General features: G+C 39.2%; 1 protein-coding gene across 1 annotated transcript in view; it reads left to right on the top strand.

The window, feature by feature from the left end:
• The first annotated feature begins 4,029 nt into the window (after nucleotides 1–4,029).
• LOC139745458 (carbonic anhydrase-related protein 10-like) overlaps nucleotides 4,030–19,289 on the top strand; it is a 92,671-nt gene continuing 77,411 nt past the window's right edge. Inside the window, exon 1 of the mRNA XM_071655848.1 lies at nucleotides 4,030–4,423. Within this exon, the coding sequence (XP_071511949.1) occupies nucleotides 4,255–4,423 (169 nt within the window). The 5' untranslated portion in view covers nucleotides 4,030–4,254. The remainder of the gene's footprint in view (nucleotides 4,424–19,289) is intronic.

Here is a 19,289-nt window from a genome sequence, read left to right as displayed (position 1 = left end):
GTCTGAGCAAGCTCGAGCGGAGGAAGTTAGCCTGGGGGAAAAGGGCCACTATCGAGTATTCTAATCGACCTAAAATCCTTGTCCTTCGTATTATCCTGATCCCTCGATTAGCTTGATCTGCGTCCTTGACACACGAAATGCACCAAATCCGTTGGTGCGGCGCCATTTTGTCAAAGTTCTCCATTTGCCGTGCGCTCTGTCATGTCGGCGCGAAAGAGTGGGCCGATGCGAAAACCAGCTGCCCTGCATACAGCCGGCATTAAACGAGTTCAAAGGATTTCCCGATTGAAGAGATGAACACGACCAGAATTTTTTTAAGCTTTTACTCCACATTGCTCATTACAAAGCAGTTATCACATTGGTACGGTTCTTTCCAGAGGCATGGGGGATATTAGTGACGATATCAACCAATATCAATATGATGTAAAGATGCTCTTTCTTCGGGAAGTGTGGCAGTTTAATGTTCCATTCTCGAAATGGTTACCAAGTATGATAGAAATTCGACGACTTCATGCCAGCGCTTAAATCAATATTGCTGTCTAGAAAAGCGTAACAAAAGAAGTAATCGTCTGCTTTGAAGACAGCGTGCAGTGTTCCGTCAGCATTAAGAGATGAATTTACCTTAGACAGAAAATACTTTACATGTAAAAAACAAAAACAAAAACAAAACAGAGAAAATTTCACTGAAGACGAATACGCGTTAGAAAATTATTCATCGCTTGAATGTCGGTAGATTAACCGTCATTGCACCATAGGCGCACGTTTAGAGACTCTTGTCTGTTTATGCTGGTAAAATCGTTTGACTTAATTTCCTCAATACAATTTGGACAAAACAGTCTCAAATATATATTTGATATCATGATCAGTGTTCACAATTCTGCTTCAGATAAAGTGATGTCATAACGTTGTCATATACCCACGGTTTGTCACAATGCTTTTCAATAAAAACGGTCAATGCTCCCTTGTACCCCATGTTAGTGTTCGTGCAAGATCTTATTGTCCTGCTACGTCTATCACATGAAATCGTTTCAAAGTGACGTCGCTTATATGAAGCAGTCTTGTTCTATTCACGATTAATACATGAACGATCCTGAATGTTCTTGAAAGGAAAAAAAAACCACCAACAATCGAATTCCAATACTTTCGGATAGTTTGGCAATCAATCTCTGACTGACTGACTGACTGACTGACTAAAAATAGAGTAATGAATATCTTGATACATGTAGTTATTGAGGAAGGAATCCTGTGAGATGGGGATTCAATGTTACCCGAGAGTACCCGCCCACCATGGCATGCTGTGTACAAATTGACCGACGGGGAGCCGAATTAGCTGAGGCGTTTCCAGAAACCAATTTACACAGGTGATGGATATACAGCCCACTCTGTTTACTCATGGTATTTCATGGGGCGGAGATAAACCGCATCCCTCATTTTGCCCACACTGACGGTAGTGAAAGATGAAGTGTGGTTAAGGTTCGATTTAGAGACCGTACTTTGCTTTCACGAGTCTGTTTTTATCCTTCACATAATAGGTTATCCACCTGTACATTCGGCTTTTCTTTGTTCATTTTGTCATTTATTCCTCTACTATAAGATGCATCATTGTTTCATTCGTATGCTTCCAATGCAAAAGGTTTTATGAAACTTTTCTAGTTTTTTATCTTCTTTCAGAAGAGTAGAAGAGAAAGAAGTAGCCCTATTGAATATTCAAAACACAACTATTTTTATTCATGTGTATATTCAGATTGAGTCGTCGTCAAGAATCCAGGTTTTAATATTATTTGTTTTTTAAATTTTGCAAAGTATCATTGTGTTCGCATTTCCTGCGTATTTTTCCCCTTTTGGCAACTCATTGCTAAATGATTATGTGGATGTCCATCATCTTCATGAAAACGCACCGACGTAACACAAGAGTCTCAAATATGATGACTCCTTAACCGCTGGGTATTGTCAGTCTTTGAGAGTAGTTAATATATCAAGAGTCATTTTTGTAACTAAAGCGATGCACTGCACCATCGTACTCATCAATCATTGTTTATGGGGGGGGGGGAGATGCCCCCGGGCAAGCCCGTAATGGTTCGGAGATGCGCGTTTTCAGAAACAAGTTGCAATGTGTGTTACACAGCTTACAGGATCTTTATTTACTATGACACTAAAGAATCATGAATTCGCAACCTCCGAATATCCTCCTACACTCTTTCTTTCCCCTCGTCCCCCGCCCACTCTTAACATTCATTCTCTTTCATGAAATTTATGCGACCAGCTGACACTCGATGAAAAAGGTCCTAAACAAACCTGCAAATAAGGTGATTTCACCCAATAACACAAAACAGCTACTGGCCAGCATTCATTCAAAGTCTTAACGTTTATAGGATTAAAAGCCTACAAAATCCAGAACATAGGAATTTCGATTATTTTTGCATTCTTTCTTTTTAATCGGAAACATATTACTATGGTATATTGAAAATACCTTTTGTTTATAAGCACATTATCCCCCTGCATTTGAAAATAATACCTAAACCTCAAATAAGTTTATTTTTGACGAAGCCTTAAATCGTGAAATCTGGTGGACGGCTTTCACTACCGCTTTTGTGGCAGCTTTTTGAAAATAAAGTTTATGGAATAAATAAATGTATACTATTCGAAAGCTTGAACTCTTGAGAATGTGTATAAAATAAATCACACACACACATACACACACACATACATATTTATATATCAACTGATTTCTTATCTATGTGTATTTACAAATGAATTTATATATATATATATATATATATTATTGTATATATGTTTGTATACATATATATTTATACTTAATTATATATATATATTATTGTACATATGTTTGTATACATATATATTTATACTTAATTATATATATATATATATATATATATATATGTCATTTGTGTGTGTGTGTGTGTGCTCACGCTTAATGTGCAACCATAGTTATATCGAAAAAATAAACTTGCAAACAAGTGATGCTGCAAAATTTCAAATGTGTTTGATTAGAATTTGTTTTAGAGATGATAATTTTTAGACAATTCGTTTGGTCTGTTGGCGGTCGATCTGACTTCATGTGGCAGATATTGACTTCAAATTATAAGAGCCATAATGTAATCGTGATTTAGGTTACGAGTTTCCTGCCCATGCGCTTTTGTTTCTTGCAATTTCGTCATTTCGAGTGGTACATGTAAGCGATACAGGTTGAATTGTACATTATACTACCGACGGCTGCGACGCACCTTCCCGCCGAAATGAGAAGTGCATCGGTGGTAGGAGTTGCTGACGACTTCTCATTTGTACAATAGTCAAAGAGGAGAGTAGTTAGCCATTGGGATTCCACGACTTAACTCTGACATCAATTTGAATGAACATTTCTGGGATAAGCAGACCTAATTACACCAGCTGTTCTTGACACATTTGTAATTACCATCACCAGACAAGCATGCAGCTGTTAATTCTCAAACATAGGACAATAAACAGTAGAGATCTTCATTAGATATGAACAACATCTCATCTGATTTTACTGTGAAGCTTTTGGTGCTCAATCTTGTACAGTTAATTTGAAATCTGAGAGAGAAAAGTAAGGTGAGCGTGTCAGCAAAATTCCGTGTAAGTACATTCAGTTTGGTGCTGCTCTTGGTGACGCTAAAACAGTCTTCTACATTATCAGCCGGACGGTACAGCGTGTGATAACACGCAAAAGTGTTTTTTGGGGCGGCGCTGTGCCAACAGTTGTCAGATTCTTGACTTTCGAACTCGCGCCACACACTCGCCGCTGTTCAGAAGCACTCGAACACGCCCCGAGGGCCCAGGCCTCGGCCTTATGTCATTAATAAACCAATGAGCGAGTGTTGCGGCGTTGGCGAGAAGGCTTCATTCGGTTGGTATAGTAGCGAAGAGGGGTTGGTGGTACGCACAGCGCATCACAGAGTCATTTAGCTCCGCGACGCAGGCCGGAGCGCACACACACATGATACACACACGCATCTCGTATAGTAGAACACACGAACGCATCGCATCTCGGAGGCGTGCTCCCAAATAATTCATCGGGCTTCTCCAACTTTTGCTCGCACCCCCAATCTCATCCCCGGTTCCTGCATCAATTCCGCATCATCCTCGCCTCATAAACTACCGCACTGATCTCGGAGCCATTTGGGGACATTCTAGACCATCTTAGGCGGAAGCATTTTCTTGTTATCTAACTCTTTGCCATCTTTTTTTTTTCTCACGAGTTACTGACGGCAGATGTTCGACATTTTAAGAAAGAGGAGCTGTGTAGACAAGGAAAGTGTTTTCCAGGATTTGATTTATCTTCGTCTCGGAGGTCGTAAAGAAGAAAAAGGAGACATGAAGGCGGCTATTTATGCCATGCTGACACTCTTGTTTACAGTAATTTTGCCCATCACTTGTAAAGGTAAGTGGGGCTTCTCTTTCTCTTCACACTTGTGTTGCATTTCATGATTTGAGAGCGCTAAAGGGGGTAAGAGGGTTTTGGATTAAGGATCGCACTGTCCGTCATCAATGTCCAGCGTGGAACTTACACTATTGACCCGGCTATCCGTTTGGTCCGGGTCTTTTCACTGACTGGATATGAGCAGAATATCAGTCTTAAAAGGAAAAAAAAAACACGTTTTTGTCTTTTCTGAGGATAAACTTAATCAAATTAATAGCTTCTTAAAAGGGGCAAATTATGTCCTCGCCCTGAAACAACAGCAACAACAACGACAACAACAACAACAAAAGACTATGACGAGAGTAGGTTAGTCATCAGTCATTTAAGTAAACAAAAATATGAATGTCCATCCAAATGTAAATGTATGTATGTTACAACTTCACCCAGTATAGCAATATCATGACTTTGTAACTTTAATGAAATCATTAAAAATCTTATTGTCATTTCCTACATGATAGGGAGTTATCGTGTAGTTGACACGTCTCATTCAACTGTGTGAAGATTACGAAATATAACCGGAAATCGTCATCTTTTATCCACCACTAGACAAGGATGAGAAATAGATTTATGAGATCGTGTGTGATTATTTTATAAAAACGAGTCACTTTTGGCCAAATATTGATTGAACAGGGGTTCATTTTTCTTCTTAATTGAGAAGAAGATTTTTTTTCCAAGAGGTTTAATTGATACACTATAATTTCCCCTAATTCAATAACATTATTTTCGTATTTAAAAAAACCAACAAAACAAAGTGAAGGCTACGAGATAAACCTGTCAACTCATAATTTACATTCACAGACTTACAGACAGGCAAAAATACACACCTTTTTAAATTTTCATATTCTATTTTTGTGAGTTATTCTGAGCCAACGGGTTTATCCCATTTCCGATTTCCTCGTAGACTGTACTCGTGTCCCGACATCTGCGTTTAGACTGTGACGTCATCTAGTCCTCAAAATCACCCCTGTCACGCAATTTGAGGAAAGGACTTTTTAGTTTATTTAAATTCCATTTATTGGTAAATGAAGCCATCTTTGCTATCCCTACAGGTTTTTTTTTTCTTTTTTAATGTTTTAAGTCATGTCCGCCTCGTGGGCGTTGGAATGAAAGTCGATTAATTTTAATGCACCTTTTCAATACAATTGACCTCTGTTCTAAATGAAAGCGTCCTACACAAATTAGTATCTCGGGGGGAAAATGATGCCGTATGACTTTATGAATGGCAGAATGCGTGAACTGGCTGCGATTGTTACCTTCCCGAGCCCCAAATGCAAATACTAATGCATTGGTATATGCGAGGCGTATTTAAACGCTCAGATGAATGCTAAATAAGTACAAGGTAGAACAAGACAACGGATGAACGCTGTAGGGACACGGCTACCGGTTCCACTCATAATCATTACGTGTACAGCTCGGAGTGTGACATACTATAGTAGATTTTTTTTTTGCTACAGCAACCTTTGATGCGAGTTCGAATTCGAGTTATTCAAAGACAAGATTCGCGTTCAGGATACAGAGCCGCGCTTACCGATTGCATGCCCCTGTATCGATCACTGGGATGCATTTCCGCTCGAATCAACGTCTCCCAATCCCAGATCATTACTGTTGTTCTTCTTGTTGTTGTCGATGTCATCCTTTTGCGTGTTTGTTCCGTTCCCGGGATTTGCCGGCTGAAGCGAACGTCTTGCGGCAGAGAATCCGTGTGCCGTCATGCGCGCTGTTTTTTGTGCATTTTCGTTGATTGATTGCAAGTGCAGACTAACGCGAAACCTTTTCGCGCGCCCACAGTTCACGACTGAACAGACAGATGGATATCACATACATATTTTCAAACACCTTCGACAGCAATACAGAGAGGGAGGGGAGAGTGGGCGCTAACTGTATTTCAGAGGGAGGCAAAGCTGAAAAAACCCTCATACAATCCCATTGCACGAATATATGACGTTGGAGAAGATAGATAGATAGATAGATAGAGAGAAAGAGAGATGGGAGAAGGGGTATATAGGGGAGAAAAAAGTTTAATATGACTTATAGAGAGAAGAAGTTACGGTCACTGCTCCCTGACCTGTGCGTCGCATGATAAGGCTTCCCAGTTTCGAATAGCAAATAGTAAGGACATTGTAGGCCTACATAGACAACTGCTTCAGATTGGCGAGTCAATGAGAAGGAATAGGTACAGAGCTACCAAGTCTCACGCATTCTGCGTGAGACTCAAGCATTTAGGGGCCATCTCACGATCTCACGCATGACACCCATTTTTCTCACGCATCGGGTGAAGTCTGCAACTTGGGCCTATGATAATGAGCATAGCTCAAAATATTAAAGTGATAAATGCAATTGAAGGTATATTTCCCTTTCGTCTTTCCAAATAAGTAACAAATAGTCACTTAAGTATGCACCTGATCGCGCCATTAAGAGCTAAAAATTGAAAAACCTCCCTACCGTGGGAGGCCACAGGGGAGAAAAACCCCTCCCACACCCTCGCTCGCGCGCACATTCGCATGCCGAGATGCCGAGTCATGAAATCTCACTCATAAATTTTTTTGAACTTGACATCCCTGTAGGTATATTATAGAAATAATGAAAAACATCAAACGAAGCCAAAACACAAGCACACATACACACAGACCGAGCACGTCACGAACCAGGCTAACATGGCAAAGATTTCCCTCTGCCTCCATAGCAAACATTAACTTTCAGGTCGCAAAACTTGACATGCACATCGCAGTGGCATGTGGATTTTTTTTTACCCCTTTCTCTGCATGTAATGATAATGATACAGAGAGCTCTGTCGTCACATATTCTTCTGATGGCCTGTAAGTACTTAAAAAAGCAGCAACCTAGAAATAATACAACTAAGTACAATATCCCCTTAACTTCATATACCTTAATGATGATGTGATTGAAGTGTTGCCCGTGGCATAGTGTGTGTGTGTGTGTTTTTTTTCAATCGCAGTGGAAATACTGTTCATATCATCATAATCTGCACAATAAGGATTAATTCCACCCTCCCCCTTCGTAAAGCACATTCTGTGCTAACGAAGTACACACCATCCAATTTGTTCTCATGTAGAATGGAAAAGATTATACCCTTCTCAAGGCGTGATCCATTACCATAAAGCTACTCACGATTCTTATTTGGATGAATGCCGTGATGGCGGCAGCTGATAAAATGGTAGAAAAAAATAAACATGAGGATTATCTACCGGCCTAAGGCACAGATTACCTGCATGAATTGATGTGACGAAAATAGAATGCCACACCAACATTTCTCCATGTCATCTCCATCGCTCTGTTACATGTCTATATTTCAATGTGCTTAAAAAAAAGGTCGTCTTGTCTGTATTTCAATATGATCGGCTTTTACCAATGGCTTCACACAGTCTGCTTAAAACGTATGCGCTCTCGAATAAATGTTGCCCTTTAATGTCAACACAATAACGTGATATATAAATGGAAGCAACTTTCTCTCTCTCTCCTATCTCTCTCACCCTTTCTCTCTATCTCTCTTCTATCTCTCTGCTCTGTCACTATATATATCCGCTGTCTATATCCTTCTCTCCCTAGCTCCCAGCTTTCTCTACATCAACAACCAATTCCTCAATTATCTTCCTCTATAATCCCATCCCCACTGCTGCGTCAGAGGGAATTTGGTATACAAACATCAACACGTGGCTCATTATTATCATTTTTTTCTTTCTTTGCAATGATGTAGCAATTTGGCAGAGAGATATAGATAGATAGATAGATAGATAGATAGATAGAGAGGAAGAGATAACCCGCCAAAATGATGGAATGATTGAGCGTTCTCTATACTGCCTCGGATCTTATACAGCACAGTGAAGTGTACCAACCGATTCATTTCTATGTTTGACTGAAGCCACAACGCGAGGGTATACTGAACGGGAAATCTCCACGTCTCTGTACCCAGCTATTGATATCTCTCCCATGTCTTGGATCGAGGGGTACGGGGGGAAGTCATCATATTGCAATTTTGACTAGGCCCCAGTCATTCGCCGAACATGATGCGAATAGTATTCGGTAGGTCACCCAGGATTCATATATATACAGGTATAACCAAGAACAAAAACAAAAACAAAAACAAAGACAGATCATAAAAAAAATGAAAAGATTTATTAGCCCAGCCGATGAAATAAATATCTTGGTTTTCTGTCCAGCATTGCCGTCGTACACAATTCACATGGAACTGATTATTTTCTGTATCTGCGTACTGAATAGGAGGAGAGGGAGGGGGCGGGGAGGGATGGGGAGAAAGGGGTGGGGTAGTGAGTGTGGAGGCTGTCAATGCAAAGTTCACGCAACCTAAAGACGAGCTGGTTGGTATTTGTTGCGGCTGACCACAGCTCACTACGTTCAGTCTCCTCGTCGTCGTTGCTACCTAGCACTGTGCCTAAGCTCTGATTTCTCGATTATCAGTACTTGAGACGTTCACATCACCTTGTATCTGATAGGAAAATTCCAAAGAAACCTGTAGAGGAGATCAAGGGGAAAAAAGCTCGAACCTTATTCTGTTGCTTCCTTTGAACCCGAGGTTCTTGACGCAAGCGAGAAAAATTCAAGTGAATGCGAGTTGTTGTTCTCCATCCGAGTCGCTAAAAGTAAACAGACAGGCCTTTACCACACAGTTCGAAATGATAGAGGCCTTTCTAAACAGAGACCTTTGACTCGAGTTCAAAGAGCCGTGAAAGAGCATGAACACAGTGTGGTACATAGCTCAGCGTTTCTTCAGAAAGTGCTGTCTTCAATTATGGAAATAGATAGGCTATCTGAAATACCATCGGGGAAAAAGAGTTCGAGATTTTCAAAGCAATGATTCATCAAAGCGAATTTCATGAAGAAAACACTGTTTTCTCGCATGATTGGAAAAGGTCTCAGATGAACACGGGACAATGTCACAGCTTACAATAGGTGCACAAAGTCATTTTATAAAGTGCAAATGGTATACAGGCAATAAAGGGGTAGGAAAGGAAATAAGATGAAGAACTACCAAAGTATACGTAACAAATTTGCGATTTACCATTTACAGAAAATGCGCATGAAATCAATTTTCAACCAAAAAAATTGGACATGATTCTATGCGCACAATTGCCTAAACGGTCCGTTGATCTATGAATCTCTATAAAAACCCCGATTCCATTCACACCAGTTCCTTCAGACGGGCTGTGTGTTTGCAATGGCAGAGTTAAACTGAAGTCGCGAATTTGTAGAACACCAAGAGATATGTCGATATCGGAACTGAACAGTAGTCACCTCCCACGCTGCTCTTCCCCACTTTCCAAAGGCGCCATTTCAGACCCAAATCCCTCCGCGGACCTGGGAGAGGCGTGAAATCGCTCGCGATAATGGTGTCGTTTAAGACACGCTCTTATACATTGACACTTCCACGTATAGGCTTGGCGTTTAAAGATTTATCCCGTGCTACATATAGCAAATGTATCTCTGCTGCCAACTCCTGCTCCCCCTCCCACCTCCGCCTATATACTGTCCAGTGTTCTGCAGATTCAGGGGTTTCTTGCTGCGAGAAGCTATTCCAAACACCTTTCTTTCTCTCTGAATAGTGTCAATTCATTTTGATACAGACGAACTAATTTGCATATAGCTCACTCATTGTAATAGTGAGACAATGTTTTGGCGCAAACCCTGAATTACAATGAAGCATTGTCAATAAAGGGTAGAATTTCAAGGAAGTGGAATTTCTAATGTCATCAGGGACGTGATGATGATTAGAGCGAAGATGCGCGACGGTTAAAGATTTATATTACTTTTGATAAGATCACGAAAAAGAGGTATATTTACATAGAGTTGGACCGGCTTATCCCCGTAGCATCTGTTTGAGAGTCAGTCCTCAGCCGGAACGTATGCATGGTTCTTTGAGAACGCATCTAGCATAAAACATCAATACAATGTTATCAAAATATCTCCCAACTCACATAATTTGGATTCTGGTGCCACATCCACTTGCCGAGAATGTTCATCATCATATTGATTATTCCTAAAATAAAGTGCCGATTTCTTTAATTTTTGTTCCATGAACAAAATGTAGGCCTACTGCGCGCTTTCACTTAAATGCAACCTGCAAAATTGTTTTCGTGTATATGTGTGTATGTGTGCATATACATATATATATATATATATATATATGTATATACATATATGTATATATGTATATATATATATATATATATATGTATATACATATATGTATATATGTGTGTGTGTGCGTGCGCGTTTGTTTGTGTGTGTGTGTGTGTGTGTGTGTGTAGTGTGTGTGCATTTTACGTTGTTGCTGATGTAACCTAGGCCCAAATTGATGTGACTCATCATGGTTTGGCAGCATCCACGCTGTGAATTGTTTCCAGAAAAGCGTAATGTTATGCAATTAGTCGAGATATTACATTAAGGAGGGAGGGTGCAGAGAAAGCTCATATGCCGGTCGTGATTCTTTTGCAGACTCGTAGTCACCATAAACTGCGATAATCATCCGGTTGGCATTTGGGTAGGAGAAATGCGAGCGAAATATGACGCGCTTTGTCGAGATCAAGCGGCTCAAATGACATCTCGAGTGTTTTCCCGCGATGATGCAGCCGAGACAGAAAACAAAACAAAAACAGAACACAATCTCTACAAATATGTTAATTTATATTTCGCATGAGTTTTTTGGGGGGCGTACATACACACTAGCATAGCACATGACCCTCGTAGTGTTGCATTAATAAGCTTTGTCGCTCTGCGTGTGTGTGACTTGCATTAGAAGTCAAGGGATACGGAGAGGTGACGAAGATAGATGAAACGATAAAACGACCGAGTGTCTACATTCCGTAAGGGAATTTACGCTGCATCCGGCTAAGGGTGGGCAGGTAGAGATGGGCTGAGGTAAGGGAGAAGGACGGGGGGGGGGGGGGGGGGGGGAGGACGTGGAGTGGGCGAAGTGTAAGTGGAGCAACAGTGACCGTGCATTGTTGCCGTGACTCTTGGGACAGGCGTCCGCGGGTAAATAGCCGGAGACGACACTCGCTCGGGTGTTGTTGCCAGACGGGTTAATATTGTTCTTAACGCTGCAACATCTTAGACACTGTGCCTGAGAAAACACGGCTAGGCACTTGCGCTAAATGACATATTAATCCATCGCGTAGACATCGCATGTTGGCTGTTGGCTGGAAGTAGACTTGCTCGAACATACGACAATGATACATCTGTGCGTGTGTATAACAAAATTTCAATTTCCTATGGTAATCAAGAAGGAATGATGATAACATTATTGATGAGAATATGAAAATCCCTGCTTAAAAAAAACACTGCTGGGCAAGAGTCTTATTACTCGAGATCTGCAGTTTATAAAGTAACACGAGTCAAGCATATTCTCATTTACAACACAGTGCTCATACAAAGATTACACTAACACATACACACACATACACACACAGACACATTATTTCATGTATATTCTTGGGTATTTTGTCTGTACGGTACCTCTGATTTTAAAGGTTTTATATATGTTTAAAGGTTTTATATATAGTTTTATAACTCAATTTGTTAGTTTGAATGGCCATGTGTCCAGTTCACAGCCTATAACTTGTGGGGTACCGCAAGGATCCCTTTTAGGTCCTTTATTGTTTATTCTTTATATGAATGACTTTCGCAGTTCGTCCTCTCTGCTGTATTTTCTACTTTTTGCCGATGACACCAGTATTTTTTATTCAAATCGAAACCCTCATGTTTTACTGAATACCGTAAATACTGAATTAAAATCAGTATCTAAGTGGATTCAGGCTAATAAATTGTCATTGAATTTGACCAAGACAAAATTTATGGTTTTTAGCAATATAATAAATATTTTACCGGGTAAGTTGGTTGTAAACGACGTAGAATTGAACCAGGTGGAACATATAAAATTCCTTGGTCTCTATATTGATTGTAAGTTGACATGGAAAGTTCATGTTGATTCTTTGCGTAAATTATTATCAAAAATGTAGGTGTTATGTATAAGTTAACACAGTTTTTTCCTAAACATGTTCTGCATTCATTGTATTCTACTCTATTTTTGCCTTATATAGGTTATGGAATCCTGGCATGGGGAAACTGCTGTACAACTAGACTTAATTCTTTATTATTGATACAGAAAAGAGCTATACGGATAATTAACTTCGCCACATTTTTCGAACACACTAATGTCTTATTCTTTTCCAGTAGAACACTTAAGATCCAGGATTTATGTCATTTTAATATCGGGTCATTTATGTATCAATTAAACTCAGGTGGTCTCCCTGATGTGTTTTCTTCGATATTTGTCAAAAATACTGAAGTTCATTCTTACCCTACTAGACAAAAAGATTCTTTTCATCTTTCTCCTGTACGAACCGTATCTGCTTTAAAAACAATAACCACTACAGGACCTAAATTTTGGAATGAGTTGGATAGAGAAATAATCCAATCTCAGTCTCTTTATTCATTTAAACATAAACTTAAACTAGTTTTTCTGAATTCATATCTATAGCTATTCTTCAATCCTCCTCGATATTCTCTGTTCATACTTCACATTACTGACATTATCGATTATGTAACATGTGCCTCGCTCGTGATTTCTGTATTATCTCCTGAACTTCCTTTGTACACATTTGGTATCTCTGCTATTGTACACTGCATCTGACTTGTACCTCGCTCGGGTGATCACGCAACACTCAAGAAGTCTGTGCCGCGGACATTGTTTTCATTGTTTTCTTTTTTCTTTTTCTTTTTACTTTTTGGCGTTTATATTTCTCCAATTCAGAAATTGTCATTCCTTTAATTACATACCCAAGTAAGAAATAATCTCACATCCGCATCTGGGAATCTACACCCTACAAGCAATGCTTCTATGTAGATTCCTCATATTTCACATGTTTTATTGTCTTATAAGCTGTACGTGACAATTCATCCAGGCTTTTGTATCGTGATGTTTATGTTTTATGTATTTGTTGACATGTGGAATATGGAACAATAAAAAAACAAACAAACAAAATATAAACATAAACACCTATGTGAATATCTACTTGCTACACGTAAATACATAAATCATATACAATATATATATATATATATATATATATATATACATATATGTATATATATATATATATACATATATTATATATATATATATATATAGTGGTACATTGTATTGATGTATACATGTATATGTGTATATATATTAATACTTTGCTGTTCGACTGGACCTATTGTGACTCAGACTATTCAACATGGCATACTCCTCTTCACGATCGTTGAGGCGTAGGTATGAGCAGACACGCTATTCATTTTCCACGTCAATCCTATTCACTGAGCATTGCCAGAGTCGAAATGGATAACCCCTTCTCCGATATAGCCAGGGCAGAAAGAGATACCAAAAGAAAAAAAAAAAGTCGAGAGAGAAATAATATACATAGCCCATCAATTATGGGCGCAGTATTTCATATTCTCTATTTATTCGCCGAGCTAATTTTGATGAGTGGTTGACATATCCTGTTTATTTCTTGTCCAAATACATTCGGAAGTACCATCCATCTTTTCGCACACGTTCGCGTCGATGGATGCGGGCTATACGAGCTGAGTGAAAAGGGAGATCGTCACTTAATCCCCCACAGTTAAGAGCTCCGTGCTCTCTCTAATGCTTAATGCGTTTAAACTCATACATGAATGCATATATATATATATATATATATATATATATATATATATATATGCATACATAAAAGTTTAAAGCCAATGTTAAACAATGTTTCTCTAGTCTGAAAAAATGGGACTGCCTGGTCTATCATGCTCCAACTTTCTCTCACATTAAAGTGCAAAGCGGAGCCATCGAGAAACAACAGGGTTAGCATTTGATATTTGAATGCTGTCAAATAATTAAATATCTGTGAATAATGGATTAACTACATTAAATTTTCCCGATAGAGAGTACAATGCTGAAACAATGGACAATGATAAAAAAACCCGGTGTGTTATTGAATTATGATAGAACTACTAGATTAAACAGAATGTTTCTTGAAGCCATTGATGAAAAGATTCAAAAGCTGTGTCTGCCTCTGCATCATTCTGCAGCCAATACATTGACAAAGAGTGTCTTTGAGATACACACACACACACACACAAACACTCATATATACTGTATAAATATATATATATATATATATATATATATATATATACATATATAACACATGTACGTGTGCCTAGATACATACATACATACATACATGATATGTGTGTGTGTTTATGTGTGTGTTTCCTAGGGTGATAAAGTAGTGATAATGATAACATTATTGATGAGAATAAGACCATCCCTTGACAAAATGAATACTCAGAAAAAGTCTCTCCATTCTCAAGACTCTAGAGTGTTCAGTATCTTTAGTACATGTACCTTAACATGCAAAGAAGTCATCGTCTGTAGATATGAACGTCCTATTCCATCAGACATTAACCCGTCGACCCCCTGCAGCTATTGTAATCCCTTGTGCGGGTATGGTGTGGTAGGTCCTATCATTAGTGTCTGTATTCCGCAATGGGGAAGTTTGGTAGTCCCATGTGTGTATTATTCAGGATGCATCTTTGTCTAACCAAGTCAAATTATTCCATTTATATTCCTGTCTTTATTAAAGATTTCTCCTTGATGTTTCCTATACATGGTTGTAGAACGTGTCATACTATTGCAACCTTTTATGCAACGTGGCCGTTCTTAGCCTCGGCACAAAGGGAAGGTCATAGGTAGTATAGACGTAAACAATGTCAGCCGGAAAGGAGTGACAGTGAGGGCATTGGATATAAACGGATACACATTGTCACGGCTGCCAACACCTGCAAAAATCATGCAATTTTAATTGTGGCGCATTCAAAAACTATGAGATAGATAGAAAGAGAGAAAGAGAGAGGATGATTTATCTATAAAGAAATATATAGAGAGATAGACAGAGAGATGATTAATGAAAAAATCCCCTGTGCGTTCAGACCACCAACTACTTGGTGACAGTGGATTTTTTTTCTCCATTTTTTTTTCGTTGTGCATGTCGCACACTGTGTAAAGTTTGGATAACCCTGAATTAGGTATTCAGCCTCGGATAGTAGCGCTTCAGGGGTTAAAATGTCCTTACAGCCAACCGCGTATAATATTGCCAGTGTTCGATACTAAGAAAAGAAAAACAGGAAAGAAAAAGAAGAAAAGAAGTTGAAGGAGAGAAGGCAGACGAAATCGCTTGTAGTTAAAAACATTGCCGGAAAAGTTAATCATATTTTAAGCATCGATCCATTAGAAGTAATCTTTCTTGCTTATCTTCCCTTGTGGCGTCGTTTATTGTATCACCATCTTGCAGTGATGCAATTCAAGGAAGCAAAAATTGCCATTTCCCTGATCGATCGCAATCGATTAGTATTTCTCTTTTCGAAATGTATTTGCACAGTGAGTCATTATTCATTTGTGGCAGAAACGGAAAATGGGACGCTCATTGAATTTGGCTAGAGCTGGCGTAATCGAGCAGAAAATACTCCCCTCGATGCATCAAAGAAGAAGAATAAAAAAACTCACGCGCAACTCAACAACAACCAGACAAAAGAGCAGATAAATTGCGAAAGAGCATTAACACAGAGAATTCATATCTACTCAAGATGAATTCTGCATGTGAATGGTAATACTAGTCAAGTTGTAAGCATGTATAATGAAGGGGAAGCTGATATATCCTTCTGTCGTGCATATTTTAGCATCATGGTCTATAATAATGGCGGGAGGACCAGTTGTCACGTGGTTATCTGCAGGGAACCGCTACACAAAACGAGCGCACATCATTCTTTCCGAGATGGAACGCATCACTCACTATGTCAAGAGCTCTATTGCTCCTCCTGCATGGTTCTCTATCCTCCTTCTCCTCTTTCTCTCTCTCTCTGTCTGCCTGGCAACCGAATTCAGAAATGATCGCATCAATTTTCAGAGGAGATGCCATTTTATTCGGCATGATGACATCGAAGCCGATGTACGTCACAAATATGTGCACATATTCAAAGGCTTTTATTATTCATCTATCATACTAGCAAAGAAAGAGCTAGAGAGAGAGAGAGAGAGAGAGAGGAAAAACTTACACGCATAGAATTGCCTTAAAGTAGAAGTGAACTTGCACTTTCTACCTACGGTTGGTGATGATTATTTTAATGTTTTCTTTCTGCGTTTCTTCGGGGCAACAGGATTATGATGATCATTTAATCTTTCGCAGGAACAGTTTCCCTGTTTGAGGCCGTTTGAGACCAGTGGTAGCGTTAGGAGAAGGGAGAGGGATTGTTATATCAATCATAATAGCGTCTTTGATGTTCTTGACAATGATCCCCGTGAAACTGTCTAATATTGAACACTAATCCGCTTGAATCCGCTTGGATTTTAGTTATGAAAAAAAGAGCATTTCAACTCCAATTCGGCATAATCTGATTATCATTTTGAATGATACACAATCTTTTATTGATTGTTATTGACTCCACAAATGCGTTTTACGGGAATGAGCCTTAGAACGCGTGTAAGAATAATATGGTACTGTGGTAAAGCTCTTCTATTTCCGCTGGCCCTAGTGTTTAGCATCAGGGTGTACTGTGCCTTCATCGGTGATCTTACTGCGGAAAAGTCTCATGGCCTTGGCCAAAGGGACTACCAAAGAATAAAAAGGAAACGAAACAAACATGATAATTGTAGATTATGTTTGATAAGTGGCATAAGTGTTTCAATAAGCTAGAACGCAACGAAATCGTTAAGATCGATCGTACCAATTTCTTTTTCATTTTTTTCTTCTACAGAACATAATATCTTTATAGTTTTAACCCAAACTTGTTACTTTATTTACTAGTATGTTCTAAGACCAAAAAAAAAAAAAAAAGAATGAAGGTTCCACGAGAGAGAGTGCTTTTAAAGGCCTATATAGACAACTCATGCACTCGACGCAAAAACTTTGACTTCTCAATTACAAAAGTAAGGGTAATTAAAAGCAGGACAAACATTCGGTAAAAGGACCACATAATGAGACCATGATCAGAGAGTTGATTTAATAAACTTGGGTAGGCTCACGTTATTGTTCTACCCCTTCCAAATTCGCAGAAAGCAACATGCAATGTGATTATATGTCATGAATATGTAGAGGGGCGGGAAAATTGTTTCCAAATTGTGGAAGCAGATTCTCTTAATAGCAAACATGCAAATGGAAAGCTACTCGCGCAAGATTGAATACGTATAGCGAATAAGGGGTAGTCCCTCGTATAACAGAATTAGGAGTTTTCTAGACTGGGGGCCATTATCTTTGCCAAAGTGTCCTCTTTTGATGCGAGAACGACGAAAATGAGAACACGCATGCAATGTTGCCGGGAGGGGCAGCCGGCCGCCCGGGATTGGACGGACCCGCCGCGCCGCTGCGAACCTTGCCGTTTCGTCTCTGGGCGGATCGTATTACCGCCATGTGATTCATGGCCGCTCCATGTGACGGCGAATTAGCAATGCATAGTGAGGTCATTCAGGAAACTTCAGACCCTTTCCCGTTCTTTTCCCTCCTGTCTTCATCTTTTTTCCCCCTCTTTTCCCTATTCTCTTTCGAATCCGACATTTCATCACTCACGCTTTTGAGTATATAGGAAGGAGATCAGGCCAGCCAATTTGAAGCAGCTTTTGGAGAAGCTTTAGAAATGGCCTGCCACAGTCATTAGTTAGCATTATGATATCGGTTTCTTTCTGCTGAACGATTCATTATCGAACACGTGATACGGGCTTCGCCGCAACAAATACCACAGAGATGCCGTCTCGATGTATTCTAGGAAGCACATCTATCGCCATTATTATCGTTATTGTTATCGCTATGTATCTCGTCACGGTGGATTAAATCCAACCGTTGCGGATGAAACGACCATGCAACATGTAACGCTCCCTTACAGTATTGCATTTCTACAGCTACGTTAGGACGGTGTGACATTGCTGGCCTTGGAAATTGATTAGACCCGTCGCAATGCATATTCAGTGCATTTCTTTCTTCATTATTCTTTGATAAGTAAGGAAACAGATAAAATCTTATGTTTCCACCTTGAGTGATTTCATGCATGTCGCCTAAGTAATTAGGAAAGAAAAGCACAAAGAAAAAAAAAACCGAAACGAAAACATCTTCTAAATTGAGAGTCTATTTTCGTTGTAATTTGCACCACATTGTAGACATGGGTATTCAGTGAAACAATTTAGGGATTTCTTTTGTAAGAAAAGTACCTGTCAATTTTGCTTTATTTCAACCTTCATCAAGTTGGTAAAAAAAAATCTTATGTATACTTTGAATGGAAAACTTCTTCTTTCGAGCAGTCAAAATTGTTTCGTCGATGATTGTATAAAAATCGTGTACATTAGTTTTTCATGGAATTCTAACTTCCGTGAACCTTCTGAAGTTCTATCAATTTTTACTCTGCAGCTATTTTGATGAAGAATGCTATGCCTGTTAATTGTTGATAAATTTTAACCAAATTTAACATAGTTAATCACAGGCATAGGATATTCGGAATGCTGTTTTATTGTTTTACCAAGCAATCAACATTGAAAACCATGTTTGATGTTCATGATTTTATCTTTTCCAGCAAAAAAAAAGAGATAAGAAAGAAAGAAAGAAGAAATAAATGAAGGAAAGTCTTCGAACGCGTTCCTCAAATGGCAATTACATCTGCGCCCACGCGATCAATTTTGAAACTGCCCGGGCTCAGCCGATATTGTGGTCATAATCCTGTCATTTCCATGCTTTTTTCTCTCTTTTTCTTCTTTCCCCGAGTGCCACAACCAGAT

This window comes from Diadema antillarum, unplaced genomic scaffold (assembly GCF_040938485.1).
Source record: "Diadema antillarum isolate AM-2024a unplaced genomic scaffold, OU_Dant_1.0 seq00001268_RagTag, whole genome shotgun sequence".
Lineage (NCBI taxonomy): Eukaryota > Metazoa > Echinodermata > Echinoidea > Diadematoida > Diadematidae > Diadema > Diadema antillarum.
The sequence above is the reverse complement of the archived record's forward strand: the minus strand, read 5'-3'. Positions and strand labels throughout refer to the sequence as shown.